Source organism: Osmerus mordax, chromosome 4, assembly GCF_038355195.1.
Source record: "Osmerus mordax isolate fOsmMor3 chromosome 4, fOsmMor3.pri, whole genome shotgun sequence".
In the NCBI taxonomy this organism is placed as follows: Eukaryota; Metazoa; Chordata; class Actinopteri; order Osmeriformes; family Osmeridae; genus Osmerus; species Osmerus mordax.
The window spans coordinates 3,741,347-3,760,967 of NC_090053.1; the positions used below are offsets into that span (position 1 = coordinate 3,741,347).

General features: G+C 39.5%; 3 protein-coding genes across 9 annotated transcripts; 1 reads left to right on the plus strand and 2 right to left on the minus strand.

Annotated features, from left to right (window-relative positions):
• The first annotated feature begins 590 nt into the window (after positions 1–590).
• Positions 591–6,526, plus strand: scamp5a (secretory carrier membrane protein 5a). The gene is made up of 7 exons (XM_067234101.1): positions 591–725; positions 1,636–1,716; positions 2,075–2,194; positions 3,064–3,220; positions 3,325–3,426; positions 3,681–3,798; positions 4,009–6,526. Exons 2-7 carry the CDS (start codon positions 1,710–1,712, stop codon positions 4,195–4,197), a joined length of 693 nt encoding a protein of 230 aa, XP_067090202.1. The 5' UTR covers positions 591–725; positions 1,636–1,709; the 3' UTR covers positions 4,198–6,526.
• A 71-nt stretch (positions 6,527–6,597) lies between these two features.
• Positions 6,598–13,298, minus strand: LOC136941564 (ubiquitin-conjugating enzyme E2 Q2-like). Of its 2 annotated transcripts, none has more exons than XM_067234099.1 (13): positions 13,090–13,298; positions 11,997–12,101; positions 11,518–11,640; positions 11,376–11,432; positions 11,153–11,293; positions 10,932–11,016; positions 10,751–10,811; positions 10,550–10,640; positions 10,407–10,465; positions 9,966–10,014; positions 9,779–9,874; positions 9,537–9,603; positions 6,598–9,449 (listed from the first exon to the last, which is right to left on the minus strand). In XM_067234099.1, exons 1-13 carry the CDS (start codon positions 13,246–13,248, stop codon positions 9,418–9,420), a joined length of 1,125 nt encoding a protein of 374 aa, XP_067090200.1. In that variant the 5' UTR covers positions 13,249–13,298; the 3' UTR covers positions 6,598–9,417. The 2 variants fall into 2 exon arrangements, with proteins under 2 accessions (XP_067090200.1, XP_067090199.1); XM_067234098.1 differs by having other exon boundaries at positions 11,138–11,293.
• Positions 13,299–13,858: 560 nt separating this feature from the next.
• On the minus strand, positions 13,859–19,278 carry pgghg (protein-glucosylgalactosylhydroxylysine glucosidase). Of its 6 annotated transcripts, none has more exons than XM_067235473.1 (14): positions 19,048–19,278; positions 18,299–18,594; positions 17,492–17,714; positions 16,915–17,347; positions 16,687–16,806; positions 16,200–16,331; positions 15,999–16,110; positions 15,726–15,798; positions 15,523–15,659; positions 15,176–15,309; positions 14,988–15,083; positions 14,771–14,868; positions 14,473–14,684; positions 13,859–14,115 (listed from the first exon to the last, which is right to left on the minus strand). In XM_067235473.1, exons 2-14 carry the CDS (start codon positions 18,543–18,545, stop codon positions 14,063–14,065), a joined length of 2,070 nt encoding a protein of 689 aa, XP_067091574.1. In that variant the 5' UTR covers positions 18,546–18,594; positions 19,048–19,278; the 3' UTR covers positions 13,859–14,062. The 6 variants fall into 6 exon arrangements, 4 of the variants coding, with proteins under 4 accessions (XP_067091574.1, XP_067091571.1, XP_067091572.1 ...); XM_067235470.1 differs by having other exon boundaries at positions 18,299–18,561; positions 18,839–19,278; XM_067235471.1 differs by having other exon boundaries at positions 18,839–19,278.
• Between the last annotated feature and the right edge of the window lie 343 nt (positions 19,279–19,621).

A 19,621-nucleotide genomic window follows, 5' to 3' on the forward strand; every position in this document is an offset into this window, starting at 1 on the left:
GTGGAGATGTGAGTAGTCCCGGTGTTCTGTCGATTCGTCCTACATTTTACAATATTTACTTACGTACTAGCGCAAACCCCAACCCTGACCATGGTGTGCTGGTAGCACAATCTGTGCAGGATAAAATGTTAGGACACCGAACCCATCTCTCTCTCTTGCCGTCTTGGCTATCTCTTGCCAGCAACCCATAGGCTGATACTAGGCTATTAATATGCACGTCCCTAAACGTTTTTGCCCCAAATATCTTTGATGATATCCCTATGCAGTTAGCATTACGGTAATGATGAAAACAAGTCAAGTTCACTCTGAAAAACTGAAAATATGGGAGTTATCTTGGAAATAAATAATATATGTTTTTTTTCCATACTCCATAGTTTGTTAAACCACATACGGCTTTAAATTCAGCACCGCGGAGAGCAGTGGAAAGGCGGGAAAGTGTGTAGTGAAATTTGCGAGTAAGCGGTTTTCTTGTTGGTCGGTGCTGGCCAGCAACAAATCCGTTTCCTCAAACCATAGCTTGTGGAATGGTTATGTGCGTAAAGAAGACAAACCTGACGTCACGCCAGGAATCTACTCCCAAACCTCCGCTGGAAGGAAACAGATTTAATGTTGGCTGTGTTTGCTCATATATGCTCGTTTTAAGCGCTGATTGTTGAAACCGAAGAATTAGTTTAATGCTAAATAAGGACGTTGCAGTGTAACCACTTTGTTTGCAATAAAGTGAGGTAAGGAATACATTCAAAAGTATTATAATTTCATTCATTCACATTCAACTGCATGACGGGGAGTATTATAACCGACTCACTACACAAATAGTCTTACTGTGTTGGTGTATTCGAAAATCTAAAACCAATGTTGCTGCAATAACTGGGTTTGACGTTTTTATAGCGTTCATTTTAAAATACATCATCATCGTGCATTCGTACTCCCCTGAAGGGCGCTTTCTCCATTGCTAGTCCTCCATTCAACTGTTTAACGTGGAGCATCCTCATCTTTAATATGACATCTAAAATATAATGTATCATGTCCTATCCCATATCGCATTATAAAAAAACAAAAACATTTCCTTTATGCTTCTTTTATGATCAGATTAAGGGCTGGGCTACCATTTTATTTTGATGTTCAGAATGATGTTGAGAAAATGCCCTTCATGATAGCCTCACCTCTAAGGCACATTTTAGACCTAAGGCATTGGTTTTAAAATTCGTTAGAATGCGAATTGTGGAATTTGATAGCACTACATACATTTGGCATAATATTTGACAGAGCAATGGGAAGGATATGTAAAGAGAGTATAGGCAACGCAAAGCGATGAAGGCCTACATGTTTCAGAAGGCCATGTATGCATTGACATTTTTGCAGCTCTGTCGAAATTATGTCAATTCTTTCTTTATTTCCATAATTTAAAGAAGGGATGTAGACTAGGGGCGCATAATGGAAGCGCCTAGTTTCCGCTTGAGTAGCCTACCAATGGAGCCTACTCAATCATTTTATGGAATCATTAAATTAGTATTTCCATTATTTGTGTAGCCTGTGTACCCTATATGATTCAAATGCTCTATGATCTTATTGCATAATAAACTTGTATTGCATGCATTTACTGATTTACTAATGCAGTATCTATGTTCTATGCAGTTTTTGTAAACAGCCTTTAAGACTGAGGTTTGTAATACATCTTCCTAAAAGGTGGACCACTGTCAACTGTCACAATGGCAGGTAAGTCCCAGTCCAAATCATGTGATTTTGTGGACCATTTTGAGAATGTATTTTTTTATTTTATGCATCCATATTTACAAACAATAGACGATTAACATGAGTATATTCCTAGACTGTTCGTATAAGATAACTATGATTTTCATAGATTACAATTCAACTTTTCCATTGCCATTTTAGTTCATGCTTAGTTCACTTAGTTTACCAAACTATTGTATCCAGAGGGTGCTATTGCAATTGCTTACTCATCAGTTACTGTAAGTATGTACACTTGGTTCATATATGCTACCTCTTTAGGTCTTTACAGAACTTTCTTATAGAAATTGTTTTGATATGTAACAACAGTGTTCTTCTATCACAGAAAACAATTTCCCACCCCTGCCTCGCTTCATCCCCCTGAAGCCCTGCTTTTATCAAGACTTCAATGAGATCCCAGATGTACACCGCACCATGTGCAAGAGGCTCTATTATCTATGGATATGTGAGTGTTGCTATGAACGGGGTTGACAGGATTCATTGAGCATCTAAAACTTTCTCTCTATTTGGAAGATATATTTATTATAGTTATTACATTATATTTGTGATATGATTAAGTTATGGTCTCATCTCCATCGCTTAGATTCATTGTGTAATTCAACCCCTCACAAGCAGAAGTTTAGTCTAGCATAGTCTCTCTCTCTTGTTTTACCCAAAACATTATGGGAGGGGAAAACAAGCCTAGCAGGTCTTCTAGTTTTAATGCTACTTGTGTAAAACTAATGTCACCATATGTGTACCGTATCTGATATAGATTGATATTCTTCCACCTGACATTAAAATAAAACTTTTAGCCAATAGTATGACAGCATTTCTCAGTGTCATATCTGTCCCTACCGAATAATTGTTTTCTACAGTATATACCTGAGTAGATAACAGGAGCTGATTCTACACACACAGGATACAGGATACAGGCATGTTTCACTGTCACTCTGGTTGGGAATTATTTGAAAAACATATGTAAGTCTTATCTGAAATATAAATAATGGATTAGTTTACCATTAGATGGTGGTGTTTTGTTTAGAAATTGTATTGTGTGTTGAGTATACTAGAGGTAAATGTAGTTTAATTTCGTTTATTATAGATCCCTTGTTAGAGAAGCTTTTCTGGTTGTCTATTTCTAAACAATTTTACACCTTAATTTCTACTCAATTCTATCTGTATTATACTTAGCCTCATCCTTTATGGGTCATATTGATGCACTCTATTATCAAATTATTAGTTGAGACATTTAGAAACATTTAGAAAGATAATCAAACACCCAAAAGTTTTACCTGTCATGTATTTAATTTATTTCCTGTATGTTGTTAACAGTGAACAGTGCAACTTTGGCTGTTAATCTGATTGGCTGCCTGGCATGGATGTGTGGCGGGGGTGGAGCCACTAACTTTGGTATGGCCATCCTATGGCTCATCCTCTTTACCCCCTGCTCCTATGTATGCTGGTTCAGACCCATCTACAAGGCCCTCAAGTACGTACACAGCATTTAGATTAACCTTGTGATTGGCTTCCTTATTTGGTGATTCTTCAGTGTCAACAATTGTGAAAACAGCAACATATTGATATATTCTACAGGACCGACAGCTCCTTCAACTTCATGGCATTCTTCTTCGTCTTCATGGCCCAGGTTGTAATCAGTATCATCCAAACTGTGGGAATCCCTGGCTGGGGAGTGTGGTAAGTCCCACTTTCATTCAGTTTGTTATTAGACAACAAAGGGTAGAAAATCTATAATGTATGTGTAATGTGTAGTTTGTGTGTTAATAGATCAGTTGGCTTAATATCACAGAAATATGATCCCACCGTAGAATTGTCGTAGTTAAACAATTACTGAGCTGTAAGATGTGGTGTGACTGTTAATTTGGAGGCATATTCCTTTGCACAGTAAGCTTACTATCCTGAATTAACCTTTAGTTTTTCTTCCCCACCAGTGGCTGGCTGGCTACCATCACCTTCTTCAGCACAAACGTTGGCTCGGCTGTGGTCATGCTGATCCCCACCATCATGTTCACTGCTGTGGCAGTGCTGTCCTTCATTGCCCTCACTAAGGTACGACAAAATCTCCCGTTAAACTAGAACTGTTCGTTTACTTACTGACCTTAGTGTGATCAGCGATGCGGTAAGACTGGGGTTCTCCAAGTGATAAGGGGCCTCATCGAACGGGATCACAGTAGACTCATTATCACGAGTGCTCGGATGATTCTGATTTCACTCGTTGTAACATGACTATCCCACACATTTGTACTCGGTTATCTGAAGGTCCACAACTTCTATCGTGGAAGTGGAGGTAGCATGAGCCAAGCCAAGGATGAGTGGGCTTCTGGGGCTTGGAAGAACCCGCATGTGCAGGCAGCTGCCCAACAGGCAGTCGTGGGGGCCGCCCAGGGAGCAGCGCAACAGCAACAGTACTCAGCAGCGCCCACCTACAACTATGACGAACCGATGTAGGGCACTGAGGAGATGGAGAAGTGAGTACAAGGAGGGGAGAGACAAAAAGGGATGATCATGAGAACAGAGATTTAGGTGCCCTATATATATGAATTGGGTTTTAATTAGAACAGATCATGAAAGACACGGTTTTTGTTCTGCAATGATACGAGTGATAAGGCTTTAGACAACACGACTTACCCCTTTTCTTAAAACAATTAGGACAATATATTGCCATGTCTCATTTTCAATACATGTTAAAGTAACTTTAATTGCCATCACGTTGATTAATATAAATCTGATGAATAATCTCCCTGTAGATGCCACTAATTACAAAAATGGGTCTGATTTTGAAAGTTAATCTTTATTTGTCTTAAGCTCTTAAATGAGGTAAGATTGTAAAACTTTATGTATATTTGAGAACCACTTAATACTGTTGCATTACTGTACTATAAGAAACTTATACAAACAGTTATACAAGTTACCATCAGATATACATCATACATTTTTTTTTAAATCTATCACATTTCTGTCCATATTGAATTTTATATTTCTTAGATTCTCAGGAAATTTGATAGTTGTCCAGTTTGTTTAACCTACCTAACCTTTTACATCAGACATACATGGTCTGTTCTGTTGCCGTAGAATCTCAAGTTCAGGGCTGTTTCTCATCACGAATGTTGAAGTTTCTCAGCTTTCGCAATTTAGAGGAGCATTGCTATTACGCTGTTAACTATCAGTTAAACAACTACTATGGATCTACATGGATCAAATTAAGCACATTCAGGTTAAAAATTAGGAGTAAAAAACATTAAAAATTAACAAGTAATATTTTAATAATAAACTACTTTTGCCGTTAAATGGCATAGATAAACACTTTCAAAATGTAGTCTTACTGTCCCAATGGAAATATGTACTGTTGTAGATGGACTATCAGTGGTATTGTAAGATGTTATGGATGTTTGTGCCCAATAGTAAATCCTAGCTGTCAACCGAACGACTATAATGTTTTTGATTTCTGGATTTTAGACTGTACCAGTGAATATATACTGTGGCTGTCAATGTTTGTACCTGAGTAGATGTGATATGAGCAACATAGAGTACAGTATTATTGCAAACGTTTGTTTTCAAACTGGAATTGGAAGGACCTCCTGTTGTCTTACACTCATTAAGCTCATTATTAATTGTCTGTACAGATGCAACATTCATCTTATTACGGTGCAAAGTTTTGCCATGTATCTTGAATAAAGTGTACTCCTAAATGAATTGATGGATATAACAATGACTATACAGTAATAGGCACATGTGATAATGGAACAGATGTATGCTATTATTTCTAAACCAGTGAATTGTCCTGTCAGATTGTGTGTTTAAGTTTATTTGTGTCTCAGTCCTTATCTAAAACATTTGTGTAAATACCTCCATTGTGTGTGTATTTTCTATGATGTACGAGAGCGTGTATGAGGCTGTTATTTTCTCTGTTTCTTCATGGTTGTTGGTAATGTGTCTGAAAATCATATAGTGTGCTTATTCAAATTATTGAGGAATTGTGTTTCTACACTGGAATAACTTTACTCACAGTACAGTGTGACTTGCATAATTCATGTGCATATTAGCAATATAATTAAGAATACTGTACTAAAGCAGGCAAGTCCAAATATGCAGGGTCAGTAAAGAACAAAATGAACATTCAGCTCATAGAATTAGTGGTCTGTAAAATTAATTATGCTATAGCTACCACAAGACAATGTAATATTGCACCAGCAAACCTACCCATTATATAAATCCTAATACTTTGCCATGCACATAACTTGTCATCTGTTATAACATGCACTTGGTGAATAAAGCCTTTTTAAATGTTTAGTATGTACAAAGACACAAACAGAAAAGTTGTCAGTGTATAGTAAGTCATGTGGTTTTGGTGAATTTGTGAATCAGTCCAAACCTTGTGCCATGTGTACAAAAGATGCAGTATGTGTGGTTGTTGATGTTGCTGCCATCTTGCTTATCTTGCAATGTCTGTACACTTGGAGATGAGAAGAACAGCAGCACATCAAACAGCAATGTTTATTTAATGTTTGTATGCTGGTTTACCTTTGCAGCTTTTAAATGCCACCTCTAAACAACCCCACTTCCCCTGATATGTTGTTTCATATGTATTATGAATTCTAACATAAAAACACTTCAACTTGAGAGGCAAGGTAATTACATTGATAAAATATATAGTATACATAAGTACATATTGTCATCAGTTGGATTGTACACAAACACAGGGGGGCTGTCTCTCCTCAAGTCCAAGGGAAACAAACTTTTTTGTGTATTATTATTTTCCTGAAGGATAATAAAACGTTGTTGCAATTTGTGTCTTAAAATGTTTCATCTACTACAAATCATACATTTAGAAAGATAATCAAACACCCAAAATCTTAAAATTCTTTATTCATAAACTTGATGCAAGTTTACTAATTGCTGTACATGTTCAAAATGTATCTTAAAATGGAAAGAAAAATAAAACCAAAGCATGCCAATGGTGCAAAACTTGATAATCTGTTCACCATATGTTGGTGCCAGGAACAGAAATTACAATTGGGATCGATTAACTTTTTCAATACACTGTCCAGTTAGAGAAGCGTGCAAATCTATTCACCACAGCAAGACTATCAAAACTGGATGATCTCAAACCCACCCCCACTGACTTGACTGCTGGTTAAGTGAGAAATTGTTACATGGCTGTGTCAACAGCTTCCACTAGTTCGTTTGTAATTACACCCTGAACGGATCATGGTTTACCAGTCTTCTATTCCAGGCAGTAACTGGACATGGCTTTGGAGATGAGCACACCTGTTGGCAAATGTTCATGAGATTTTAACCCCTCCCCCCCTTTGTTGGCCCGACAAACTGCAGAACCTGTACGAGTCAAACATTTTACACAATTTATACAATACAGAATTACAGAACAGTTTGCCCAAACATAGAAATATTTTTTATATGGAAGTCTGACATTCCAAACTTGATTTGTGTTATTATGTTGACCTCTCTAGGCACGTTTTTCAATTTGTGCAAATGCCATTCCCGTTAAATGAGGGACATTAACCATCCCTACAAAAAAAACAACAACGTTAGTTCTGTCTGAGGATGAAATTGCTAACTTTAGTTTTGATAGAAGCCAAAGCATTGGGTCGACATCATGCAAATTGGCCCTGTAAAATTGTGTAATCTGACCTACAAATTACAAAACTCACTCTTTTCTGACCACGCATGACATAAAATCAACAGGGACAAAGCCACATTATGAAGCTCTTAAAGAAAGTCGTCGTTGAAAATTGAGTAAATAGGAAAGGAGAAACGCAAAGTATTACAAGGTAATAAACCGAAATGCAGTGTTCATGAGTCAATCCCTTGCAAAGCATACAGTTTGTTAACCTGAGTTTTGCTAGTTAAACACCACATCTTCAGAAGGTGGTAAAAAAAAACACAACAACAACTGCACAAAGACCTCATAGAACAACAGTCTATTTTCTATTACCATGAAAACTATATAGCACTGAAGTTGTGTATATTTTATGTCAAGAAAATAACTGAATAGTAAGGGCATCCTAAATTTCTGTTAAGAGCAAGTACAGTGATCATTTCCAATATAATACACACCAAACGAGTCATCATAACATATCCTTGGGAAAGGGAAAAAGCCCTGCTCTGTTAATTCTTAATACTCAATTACACTATTTTACTCATGGGCCACACAGGCTAAACAGGTGCTTTGAAATCCTTGACAGAATAAAGTTGCAAGTGTGTTAAGGGGGGGGGGGCTAACATAATTACCTTTAAGACTGAGAATGTGTAACAATTCTGCTGCAAGAATGTAGAATAAACTGTACAGATCCACCAATACCACAAATAACTGTACTTTAAGGCTCCTTTCTGTTACAACTAGCTAACCAGTGAACCATGGCTTAGCTGTTTAATTGTACAACCTAACCTGCATGTTCATGGAGAAAAGGCAATACATTAACCATTATACAAGTTATCTAGGAGATCAAACAATAACAGGGGAGGTCAAAATACTCTCAAAATTATTTTACAGACCCATGTTTTGCTCTTATGGCATAGACCAGGGTTCTCCAATCCTGGTCCTCGAGGGCCGCTGTCCTGCATATTTTAGATGTTTCCCTACTCCAGCACACCTGTTTCAAATGAACGGGTCTTATAAAGCTCTGTGGAAGCCGGGTAACGACCCATTCATTTGAATCAGGTGTGCTGGAGCAGGGAAACATCTAAAACATGCAGGACAGCAGCCCTCGAGGACCAGGATTGGAAAACCCTGGCATAGAATAACTACATTCTGGATCAGCGCATCACTACTGCCAAAAGTTACATTTTAGACAGGTGAATCCATTCACAAATGTTGTGTGCAGCTCAGTCTCAAAATAATGCATTGCAAGGATTAAGCTTTACTTTCACAAACATTTGTCTTGTGGTAATTGGGTTAATGGCCTCGTGCTACAAGACAGTGCTAGAATATAGGGACTGTGCTATTCAATCAAATTTCCAAGACCACCCCTGCGCACTCACCTTTCAGTAACATTCTTATACAAGGATCATAAATCCAGCAAGTATCATTTTCAGAGTACAATATGTTTTACAATGTCTGCAATTTGTACCAGTACATTTTACACAAAATAAGAAAAAAAGCCATCAATAGAATTTATAGCAGTGGCACATCACTTAAACATCTTCAGTATCCATCTTCCAATTTAAATGATTTCACAAAAGCTGTTGTTAAAATCCATTGCCTTGACTGTAAGAGCTGGCAGCTTGAACTAAAATGAGGATGAGGATACAAACCAGTTTCTCTTTGACTTTGCCCCATCTGGTGTCAGATAGCTACTCACTTTGCAGATGGTCGAGCCCACTTTTTCACGCAGACATGCGGTTTCTTCGCGATTTAAGGGGGGAAAGCTTTTGAGAAAAAATGAGCATATTTAAAGATGTACGACCACTGATGTTCAGCTCCTTCACCTTGATGAATTCGAGGGGGAAAGCAAAGCGAGGGAGGAGTCTCTTTCCCACAGTGGTACAGCCAAATGAGTCTACCGAGTCAACAAGATGGAAGGATTTGTCAGAAGGTTTCCATGAGTACGATGATATACTCCCAGTTAGTCAAAAGAAAGAGAAAAAAAAAAAGTTCACCAAAATAAAAAGAAAAAACGTTTGACCCAAAGACATGTTCCCACTGGCTTCTTATCCGTCCTCTTTAGGAGGTGTGTACCAGCCTGGTGAGGGAAAGAAGAAAATACATGTGGACTAACGCACAAAAACAAAGATCATTCCTGCATTATTTTACTGAAACCAACCCGTACCATTCTTTTCATGAATCTGCACAAGGGATTTGTATGACTGTTGTGCTCTTGCAAGATTGTACTGATTCTGAAAGACAATAAAATGCATGGTAGGTTCACAACTTGATATATAGAAAAGAAAGATAGGTTGATCACAGATTGTATGAGACATATCGCTCACCAAACGTGTCACCCAGCATCCAGTACTCAAACGTAATAGTTAACTGTCAAATTATACACATTCAGTGTTTTTTTTCTGTTACCTTATTGGCTCCAAACTGCACTCTGGCTTTTCCTTTGACTAGGGTAGCATTAATCTGCATGATAACAGACTCTATGGAATAGGCACTGCTCCATCCCTGGTGCGACACAAAAAATAACACAAAATCACATAATGCAGCCACTATAGGAGTTTGGAGAGTATGCAAAAAGGTTAACAAATAAACAAACCTGTTTTGTGAGCAGTTCCATACACAGGGCTCCTCCACCAAGGACATAACTGGAATGAAATATGTAATGCATGAAGCCAGGACAGTGTCAGTATTGATTATTGAATGTAAAGGTTAATACAGATAAATGTATTTCTTAGATGGTTATCAGCATTATATATTTGACAGCATTGTTTTCCACATTATCAGCATGTTTTCTCTTCTTTGCATAAAAAATTGTCTAGGATCATATATCCATCATTTTATTATGGATATATACCAGTTTTCATTTTGCCACACTTTCTTTTAATCATTTACCAGTCTAACTGTTTTAGTCACATTTTAGATACTATGTCTTTGGTATTCAAAAAAGCTTTTACAGAATAGACTTGTCATAATAATGTATGTATGTGGATGTTGTACAACAACGTGTAAAAAAATTCTAAAGGCATTGAGAGCATACCCTCCAGAGAGCACAGGTGAAACTACTCGTACAAAAGGTGGATCAAAAGGAAAATTATCCTGCCAAAGCAAAACAAGAAAACATTAGTTCAGAAGCTATACATGTCCATGGGTGCTTTTCTGAAGTCACAGAAGACCACTTACTTTATATGCGAAATTTAGTAGAATGTAGTCCACGCCTTCCTTCTCTTTTAAGACCAGCAAGTCACTATGCAGGGGACTGTCTGGGTCTACCCTGTAAAGTACAAGTAACTGGACCTCAGTTGGATTTTAACACAGAGAAGCTGAAAAATATTAGAATGATTTGTGTGTGTGTGCGTTTGCTTTTAGTACATGAGAACTTACGTCCTTATTTTGACATGCCACTCATATAGGCTGTCACTGACTAGTTCCACTGAATAAATACCTGCAGCAGCAACAAAATACATAAGACAAGAAATAAATATTTACACAATAGAGAACCAGTTGTGAATAAGTATACCAATAAAAAGGTTGGGGAATCCATTTGTAATAAACTGTCACTTGCCTGTCTTATAACTCTGTGATCTGTATATCTCCCGGAGTTCCTTCATAAGACGATCAGACGCTTGGACTGAACCAGAGACAGCACCCTGAAATATAACAACAAAATGGGTGGTCAAAACTGCCTGGATATTGATTACAATAATGGAACCACGATATCAAAATGTGCCCAATTACCCCCTCCCCCAAAAAACAAGAAAAGCACCTTACCGAATGAGCACTTACGTTCAAGTGGTCCTGCCTCTGGTTTTTACGAATCTTCTCCAAGATGGCCAAGTTTTCCTTCTCTATTCCATCATCCTCTGACTTCTTCCCATCTACAGGCTCCTCCTCTTTCATCTCATAATGGTCGAGATCCTCGATGTCCTGCTGCCACAGTTCACAGATGAATATTCGCACAGCGGTGTCATCCAAACACATGAGGTCATACGACAGCTTAGATAATCACCTCTCCCATCTCTTCTTCCTCCTCCTCTTCAGATGTCACCTCATCTGCCGGCCCGTGCTATCGTGTAGGAGAGACATTATATGGAAAGGCATTGAGAGCATTTGTTTAGCATTATTGACCGATCTGAAATATATGATACTACCTTGCGCTCTGGGTTGATGGGCCCGGCTGGTAGGGGCTGATCAAGCATCTCTACATCAGGATGTTGAGGCAGGTTGTAGAGGCGACAGAGGTCACATATGAGTCGCTTAAGCTGCTGAAGGAGCTGGAAAGTTAAGAAAAATAAATTTACATTTGGTCATTTAGCAGACGCTCTTATCCAGAACGACTTACAGTAAGTACAGGGACATTCCCCCGAGGCAAGTAGGGTGAAGTGCCTTGCCCAAGGACACAATGTAATTTGGCACGGCCAGGAATCGAACCAACAACCTTCTGATTACTAGCCCGATTCCCTAACCGCTCAGCCACCTGACTCCCTAAAATAGATAAATATGAAGATGTGTTCACATGCTTCACATAACACTGCACAACGATGCACATCAGCTTGGTCACGGTAGGGCCTATCCATGATTAAAATGATGGTTGGCATGATTCCAAGCCCGTGGCAATCATGTGACTCACCAAAGAGCTGCCTTTCCTTACATCCTCCAAGCGCTCCAACACTTCTGCAAGACTTGGATCATCAGAGTCAACGAACCATATCGGGGATGTTGAGGGATAGGACTCCTGTAGAGGGAGGTGGAAAGCAGATGACTGAATATAGGCTACAACTGAATTACCCCAAGTCATACAGCACTCTCTAAGGACAACCCTTTTGTTAACCCTGGGAATGGCTTGACAGCGAAATTATTGACATTTAGTCTGAAAACCCATAGAGGATGAGCAGCAGTCTTTGAGGAGAGTTCCCACGGACTACCATTTTTCAGGATACATTTTTATAGTTTACATAATAAATTTCCCAAATTCATTATAAGCATTGTGCTTGGTCTTGCCTTGTCACCGTTAAAGTAGAGTTGATTAACACAAATACATACATTTGCTAAACAAGGTATTGCTTTACAAAATAATATTTGTTGTCATGGAAGTCTAGCACGCTAGCAACTAGCCAGTAAGCTACATGTAAACAAATAGCCTAAATCAGCTGGCTATGAAAGCTTTAGGCTAGCCAACGGACCTAGTCAATTTGATATGTAATGCCATGCATTGTTTGACGAATATTCCTTGTGCAATTGTCTGTTTCTATGTAAAAAACAAACAAAACAAGTACTAGTAATAAATGTACAACATGCATCGTTAGCTAGGGAGATGCTAGCTAAAATGGGGTTGCTTGATGGTAATCTATGCTGAGTGAGTGTAGCTGACGCTATGCAGAAATTGCCTTGCTAGGTTAGCTAGTAGCCAGCTAACTACGCTACCTAGGCTAGCCTTGTGGGCAAGTTAGCTCGCCAGCTAGGTAACATTTCTTGCAAGACAAGACACAAACTACTTAACAGGCTGGATAAAGTTCACATTTTTTGCAGAATGTGGCTGTCTCTGATATTCTGATAAATAGTCAACGCTACGGTAAACTAGGAAACAAGCTGGAGTGTTTGTTGGTTTCTCTGGTGTTGATCTGAATTCCGAAATCGTCATTTTTGTCGCTTCCTATTAGCTAGCGAGTACCAGCAAACCCTGTGTTTGGTCTACTGAGCTAACGAAGCTGGCCTGTTCTTACCGTGATGTTGCAGTGTATTATCAGCAGCTTTTCCCCTGTTACATTGAACTGACAACTAAGCTCATCAGGCTTCCAGTCAATGATTCTGAATCGTTCGTGATTTGGGTCAAAAATTGACTCCAAAAACTTCAATTCGGCCTTCAGCCCCGAAACCGACATCTTCCACTCATCTCAAGCCAGGCCGCGGGGGAGGGGGGAAGTAGAGGCAGAATGCGACCGCGCAGTTGGGTCTGAATCTCGCACGTTAGCGTGAGAGCAACAACAAAGAATAGGCAAAGGGAAAATAATCTATTACACCACCCCCCCCCCCCCCTCCCCCGCCCTCGTTTTAAAAGAAAAATATTAAAACAACTAATATCTAATGGTCATTTTTTTTTCTATTGCCATTTTTCTCAATTCCAACATACAAACTATCAGGTAACACGCCTGTCATTTTTTTTTAATAAAACAAGTCACGTGTATAGCTCTCAACCAGGTAGGATATTCATAGACGCCTCTATTATACCTCTGCCTCACACATGTTCGCTCAAAAAATCCATTCTAATTAAGCATTTACTGGCAAAGTATGTTGATACCCTCTCAGAACTGTTGTCATGGGGACATGAAGTGGGAATCTTTTAACATTGTTTTACATTTAATCAAGGATATTAAATATGATATACATTGACTACTTAACCATACATGAACCCCGAAGACAGATTTGTGAATTAAGATTTATTTGTCAATTAAGTGTATGTGTCATCCAGACTCACAAGGACCTGATAATTGCTATATTTCAAGAACAATTTATTATGTATCATATTAGGAATAAAATGCATTCCTGTTTTTATAATGTATGTAGATTGTATCAAAGTGTATTTAAAAAAAAACATGAAGACATGGACTACAGCGGTTATGTGGCATTTAAGTGCACAATCCCTACTATCACACAGGATAAAGAGTACATTCCTCAGTTTGGCCCATAAGACAACGTTCAGTCCAGTCTACAGATTTCCCCGGCCTCTTGAGGAAAAGTCACTGGTTTTCCTGAGGAAACAGCCAGTAAAAGAAAGAGTAAGTTGTGGTCATCGTGTAAGGAATAAAAAAAAGAACTCTCCAGGTGTCAATATTTTGTAAAACTTTGTACAGTTCCCTGATCGATCATTTTTTACATCTGGGAAAATTACCACTTGAACAAATAAATCTTTTTAAGATTGTAATGAATGAATAAGAGCCATCAAAACACACAAGTTTTAAAGACTTTGAAATTAACCAGCTTGACTTACAGTCATACACAGTTTCCATAAATGTGAGCTACTGTGCAGCACCAGCAAATATTTCATGAGGGATGCATGCTTCATAAACATCAGCATTTTTGCATTGACTGTTTAAAGCTGGTATTACCTGGTATGAGAGGGATTTTGGTTCCTGAGGATTTCAGAATGACCTGCAGAGCACAGGGTTTGGCATCTTCCTGTTCACTCAGAATAATACACACTTCCTGTCCCCTTACCAACCAGTCCATCTTACCACCAAGGTAACTTACACCCCTTATACAAAGCTGAGATATGTCATTGGGCAGAAGTGGGGCAAAGGCGAGACAATCTTTCTGTACTCTGAGAGAAAACATAAGCGATAGAGTTAACATACACTCTTTTGTTGGACTAAAGGTTTATGAAAAATATGAGAGGGTAAAACTGACCTGAAACCAGTATAGCCGAACAGCACAGCTTGCAGAAATCCCCCCATGCCTGTGAGAAAGTTGACTGCACCTGAACCATCTGCTGACTCACTCCATACCTTAAAAATAAAAAGTAAATTGCACACACACACTCACAAGCCGTGTTCATGGAGCGAAAGAAGAGCGACAGAAAGAAGGAGATAGTTCAGTTACCAGGAATACTCTTCATCACTCTGACCTGGAATGGGCCTTGGATGTTTTTGAAGCACTTCTGAAGTTCTTTTTGAGCTTTCTCAGCCTCACCTAGCTCCAGCCAGCCTACTGCAAACATACTCTTGCAATGGGAGAGATAGACTCAAAGCATTACATCTTACTGTTGCATGTATTATAATTGCCATTTAGAGTGTAATTTAGTCGGTAATTTACCCATGTCATGGCTGGACCATTGGGATCTGTGACAGCCTCATATAACTCCAGGTCATTCCTTCTGACCTCTGGAGTCATTGGCAGACCCAGAGGATAACCCAACATCACTGTGTCTGCCTGCTTCACTGGATGGCCTGGAAAGCCGACAGCACATTAAACATCACTATAAAAAAAGAACTTCAGCAATGGTATACCATCCTAACAACAGACTTTTCCAGCAGCTATCGTCTGCGGTTTTAAAACCCGGACCAACAGATAGCTTCTTCCCGTAAACTTTGATTGACAGTCAATTAGTTATTGTTCAGTTGTTCTGCAAAAGGACAGGGCTTTTTACAGAGAAAGCTCACCTTTCTTATAGCCATCAAATTCAGGGTGATATTTAATCTCTGGGTCAAATGGAATTTTGATTCGGTCAGCTATCTGCTGCCACTCTGGGGGTGCTGGGTAGTTGAGGAGACCAGCCAACTCCACAGCAAACTGGAGACTAAGAGACAGAGAATATTAAAATGTCATGCATTTTGGGTCCTGGTGCATGAGCACATTTTTGTACCTGAATTTGGCCACTGTGTTAGTGTACACCGAGTTATTGACATCGTAGTAATACTCATCAGGTGGCATGACACCTGAGAGACAAGGAAACAAGTTGGACAATGAATGAAAAGCTATACATATTAACTTCTCTAAAATCAGGGCATAATTATGCATTGTTTTGGAAGGGTTCCATGGCATTCTTAATACTTCAAGGACAGTTATATCATCAGCAAATTGTTATTTGTTATTGCCTGTGAAGTGGCTTCATACAATATTGTCAATGTCACTTTACCCAAGATGTGATAGTTCTCCTCTTCTGAGCTCCATGTTACTCTAGAAACCCAGTAATCTGCCACCCCCCAAATCACCTCACTGCCCCGGCCTTCAGTGAACATGGACAGATCCTGGAACAGTCAGACAAAGCAGCTGTATAAAAGGTGGACAGAGGACAAAGACTACACTCGCAAAACGAACGACACAGATAATGACATACCTGTGTGAGGTAAAGGTAGTGTTGGAAAGCAAGGGTGATATCTCCATTTATATGGATTTCCTGTTTTCCATAGATGTCCTCGGGACACACCTCTCTTCCTGACACAGCACTCTCCCACGGGAACTTGAGTCCCTGTTAGGATACCATCTATTCAATAGAAGGTCCACTGCAGCAGGACTTATCACATGACACGAGTTCACAAGATTTGACTTATTCAGAGATGCTTTCATGAATCCTTTGGTAGATGGTTAGAGGTTAGATCTCCAGACGTAGTTATTTACTTGGGGTGGGAATCTTTTGGTACCTCACGATTCGATTCTTGGGGTCACAAATCGATAAAAAATCTATTCACGATTCTTTGGGATTTTTAATTAAAAAAAATATAATTATATCGATTTTTTACATTTGTGAATCAATGTGAATCGCTAGAAGACTGAATCGCGATTCAAATATGAATCGATTTTTTTCCCCCACCCCTATTCTTTACCTTGTATCCCTGCTTCTCGGCATTGTCTCTGGCACCATCCACTGTGCTCACCCTGTACTTCAGCACAGCCCTGGCGAACTTAGGGTAGAAGAGAGCAATACTGGGATACATCCATGTGTCCTACACAGGGATGAGAGAAGGATGGGGTGAATCCGGTTTTACCCATTACCTCCACATCTTTGTAAAAACAACAGTCACTCTTTGAAGTTTACAGTAGACAAGTCTTACCTGGTCCCAGAACACGTGACCCCAGTAGTCCTGCCCCTCCCCTCCATTAGACAGACCTCCAGGACTGACCCCCCCAAACTTGGAGGCCTCATGCAGGTAAGGGAAGGCACTGATTAGGTAGAACATGCAGCCAATCAGGGCCCTACTAAGTGTATCAGGTCCAGTTAGCTCCACCAAGCTGCCCGCCCATAGCTCCTCCCAGGCCCGCTGGTGGGAAGGACGAAGGTCCCCAAATGCCATCATCTCCAGACCTCTGTCATAATGAGCCTTGGCCCCCTCTGCACTGTTGGACAATGCTACAATGAACCCCCAGCGAGACTGACTCTGCTCCGGTTGCAAGGTTAGAGAGGGCATCATAGGGGTCCATATCATGTGTACACTGGTACATGTGCCTCCAGGGACCTCAGCAGTGGTGGTCTGTCCATGGATGTGCCTGGTGGATACAAAAAATACAGTGTGGTATCTAAATGCCAATCTGATTGACTCTTAAAGAAAGGAAGAATGTTCCTGTTAGATAACCCTTTTTCTACACCAAAAAAGTATGCTTCCTTTGTTTTTACACAGAGCATATTCTCACCTCCCACCTTTATAGTCTGGTGCAGACTGGAAGATAATGTCTTTACTGTGAGGTGTGTATGAACTTTTCAGCTTCACCGTGAATGATTCCTGTGAGGCTTCCTGACGCACCAGCAAAATCTCCATGACCAACAGGTTGGTATCGTGCCGATGAGCATAGAAAGACTGTGAAGCAGTGACGCTAGCAGTGATGCTAGCAGTGCTAAACGAGTGTGTGAACACACCTGTGAGGCAAACAGATGGAAAGGGGAAACAGAGAAAGAGTAGGAGAGATGCTATAAGAAGTAGATACTAGCTCATAGCAACAGTGCTCCAGTTTATAGTCTATGCCAGGGGTCCCCAAACTTTTTTCTGCAAGGGCCAGATAATTTTTCATTTCTTTAATGTGGGACCGGGTTGGTCTGTAACAGAAAATTACATGGGCCGGAGTGACTACCAGTATTATTGTGGAGATTTTATTATAAGGGAAATTTTTATAGGTAATAACTAAAGGAAATGTTAGTTTGAAAGCCAACCTTAATTATCAAATACAGATATGATATCATTAAAACATATATGCCTATTTAAAATTAAAATGTCAAAATATGTGTCTCTGGTATTGTTTAGAGGGCCGGTCCAAATGTGTGGGCGGGCCGTATTCGGCCGGCGGGCTGTAGTTTGGGGACCCCTTGCCTTGTCTATGCACACAGTAGATTCTGCGTCATAGTGAATTAATAGAAGGAAAAACTGTGACCAGATACAGTATCATTCCAGTAACATTGAGAGAGCGTTACACCAAAAAGCACAAAGTCTACAGGCCGACTATTACCTGTTCGGGTGTTAAGGGTGTAGGTGTGCATGCTCTGCTCCTCTGTCTCCATTGTCACAGCAAGGGGGCAGGGAACATCTGCCCGGTGACAGTCTCCACCTTCGCCATTATACACTCCACCCATGTGCATGATTTGGTTATACACTGTCCAGCCAAGCAGCCCATTGGCCAGTGGAGGTAGGTAGCGGGGGTCATTGGGTAATGTATCTGTGCTGAAGATGTAGGGGTCTGGGCTATCAGTGGCCATCGAGAGGTGCGGTCCACTTTGAAAGATTAAAGGTTAAACAATAAAGTACCTGGAACAAAAGTCACACACAGACACACACAACTACCATAAAAAATGATATTCTAATCATATAATAAGTTATATAGTACCTATGTCAACAAATGTCACAAACTTGACAATTCACAGAATAACTTCTGCATTGGTAGGCATCAAAGGTTAGTATAGTTACGCATGATTGGCATGATTTGTGAGTGAGTTAAACATTGGCTAACAGCAACAGATTCAAGCCGTATGAGTAAAATGGATCACCTCACCACAAAACAATGAGACGCAAAATATATTGAAATACCAATATCATTTCAAAAGAGATGATTAAAAGAATATAGAGAATCCGTAAAAGTCTCAGACAATGTCAAAGTGTCTTTACTTTCCACTCTAGAAAGGAAAATTTTGCAGTGTACACATGGAATGCATTTTCCATGAAAATCCTTGCAATATTCTCATGGTCTCGTCGCACTCTTACGTGAAGAGAAGTGGTACCGCCGTATGCAAAAGGGGGAACGCTGAGCAAAAAGTAACATTGACGATTTGATGATACGTTTAAACGGTAATTACTGTAATTAACAGTAATTACTGTTACCGTTGCAACGATCAATCTGAGTAATCCAAAGAGAAACCGTGTCTTTGTAAAAAGAAACCAGTAAAACTTTGCTTCCAACCAATTTTGCTATGTCGAGTAGGTGGGACTATGCTTGAGGTCATACCCAGACTTCGGTAAAATCGCATGTCTGAACAGGATTACTAGAGTACGGATTGGATTTATTTTATGGATGTATTTTGGTTGAAAAACGTGGCAAGGATCGGAAGTTCATAGGTTATCTCAAAGTAGCCTACCTCTTCAGTTTTATTCATCAATCCACACCCTAATTTCTGACAGATCCACATATATTGTACATTTTATTGTCGTACATTGGGTAGAGTAATTTTTCTTTATACAACCTACTTGGATTGATTTAAGAAGATAATCAAAGAAATGACACAGCGACATGCAGGTCGCTGTGTCAAACTGACCTAAAAATGTGTATACAATACAAATA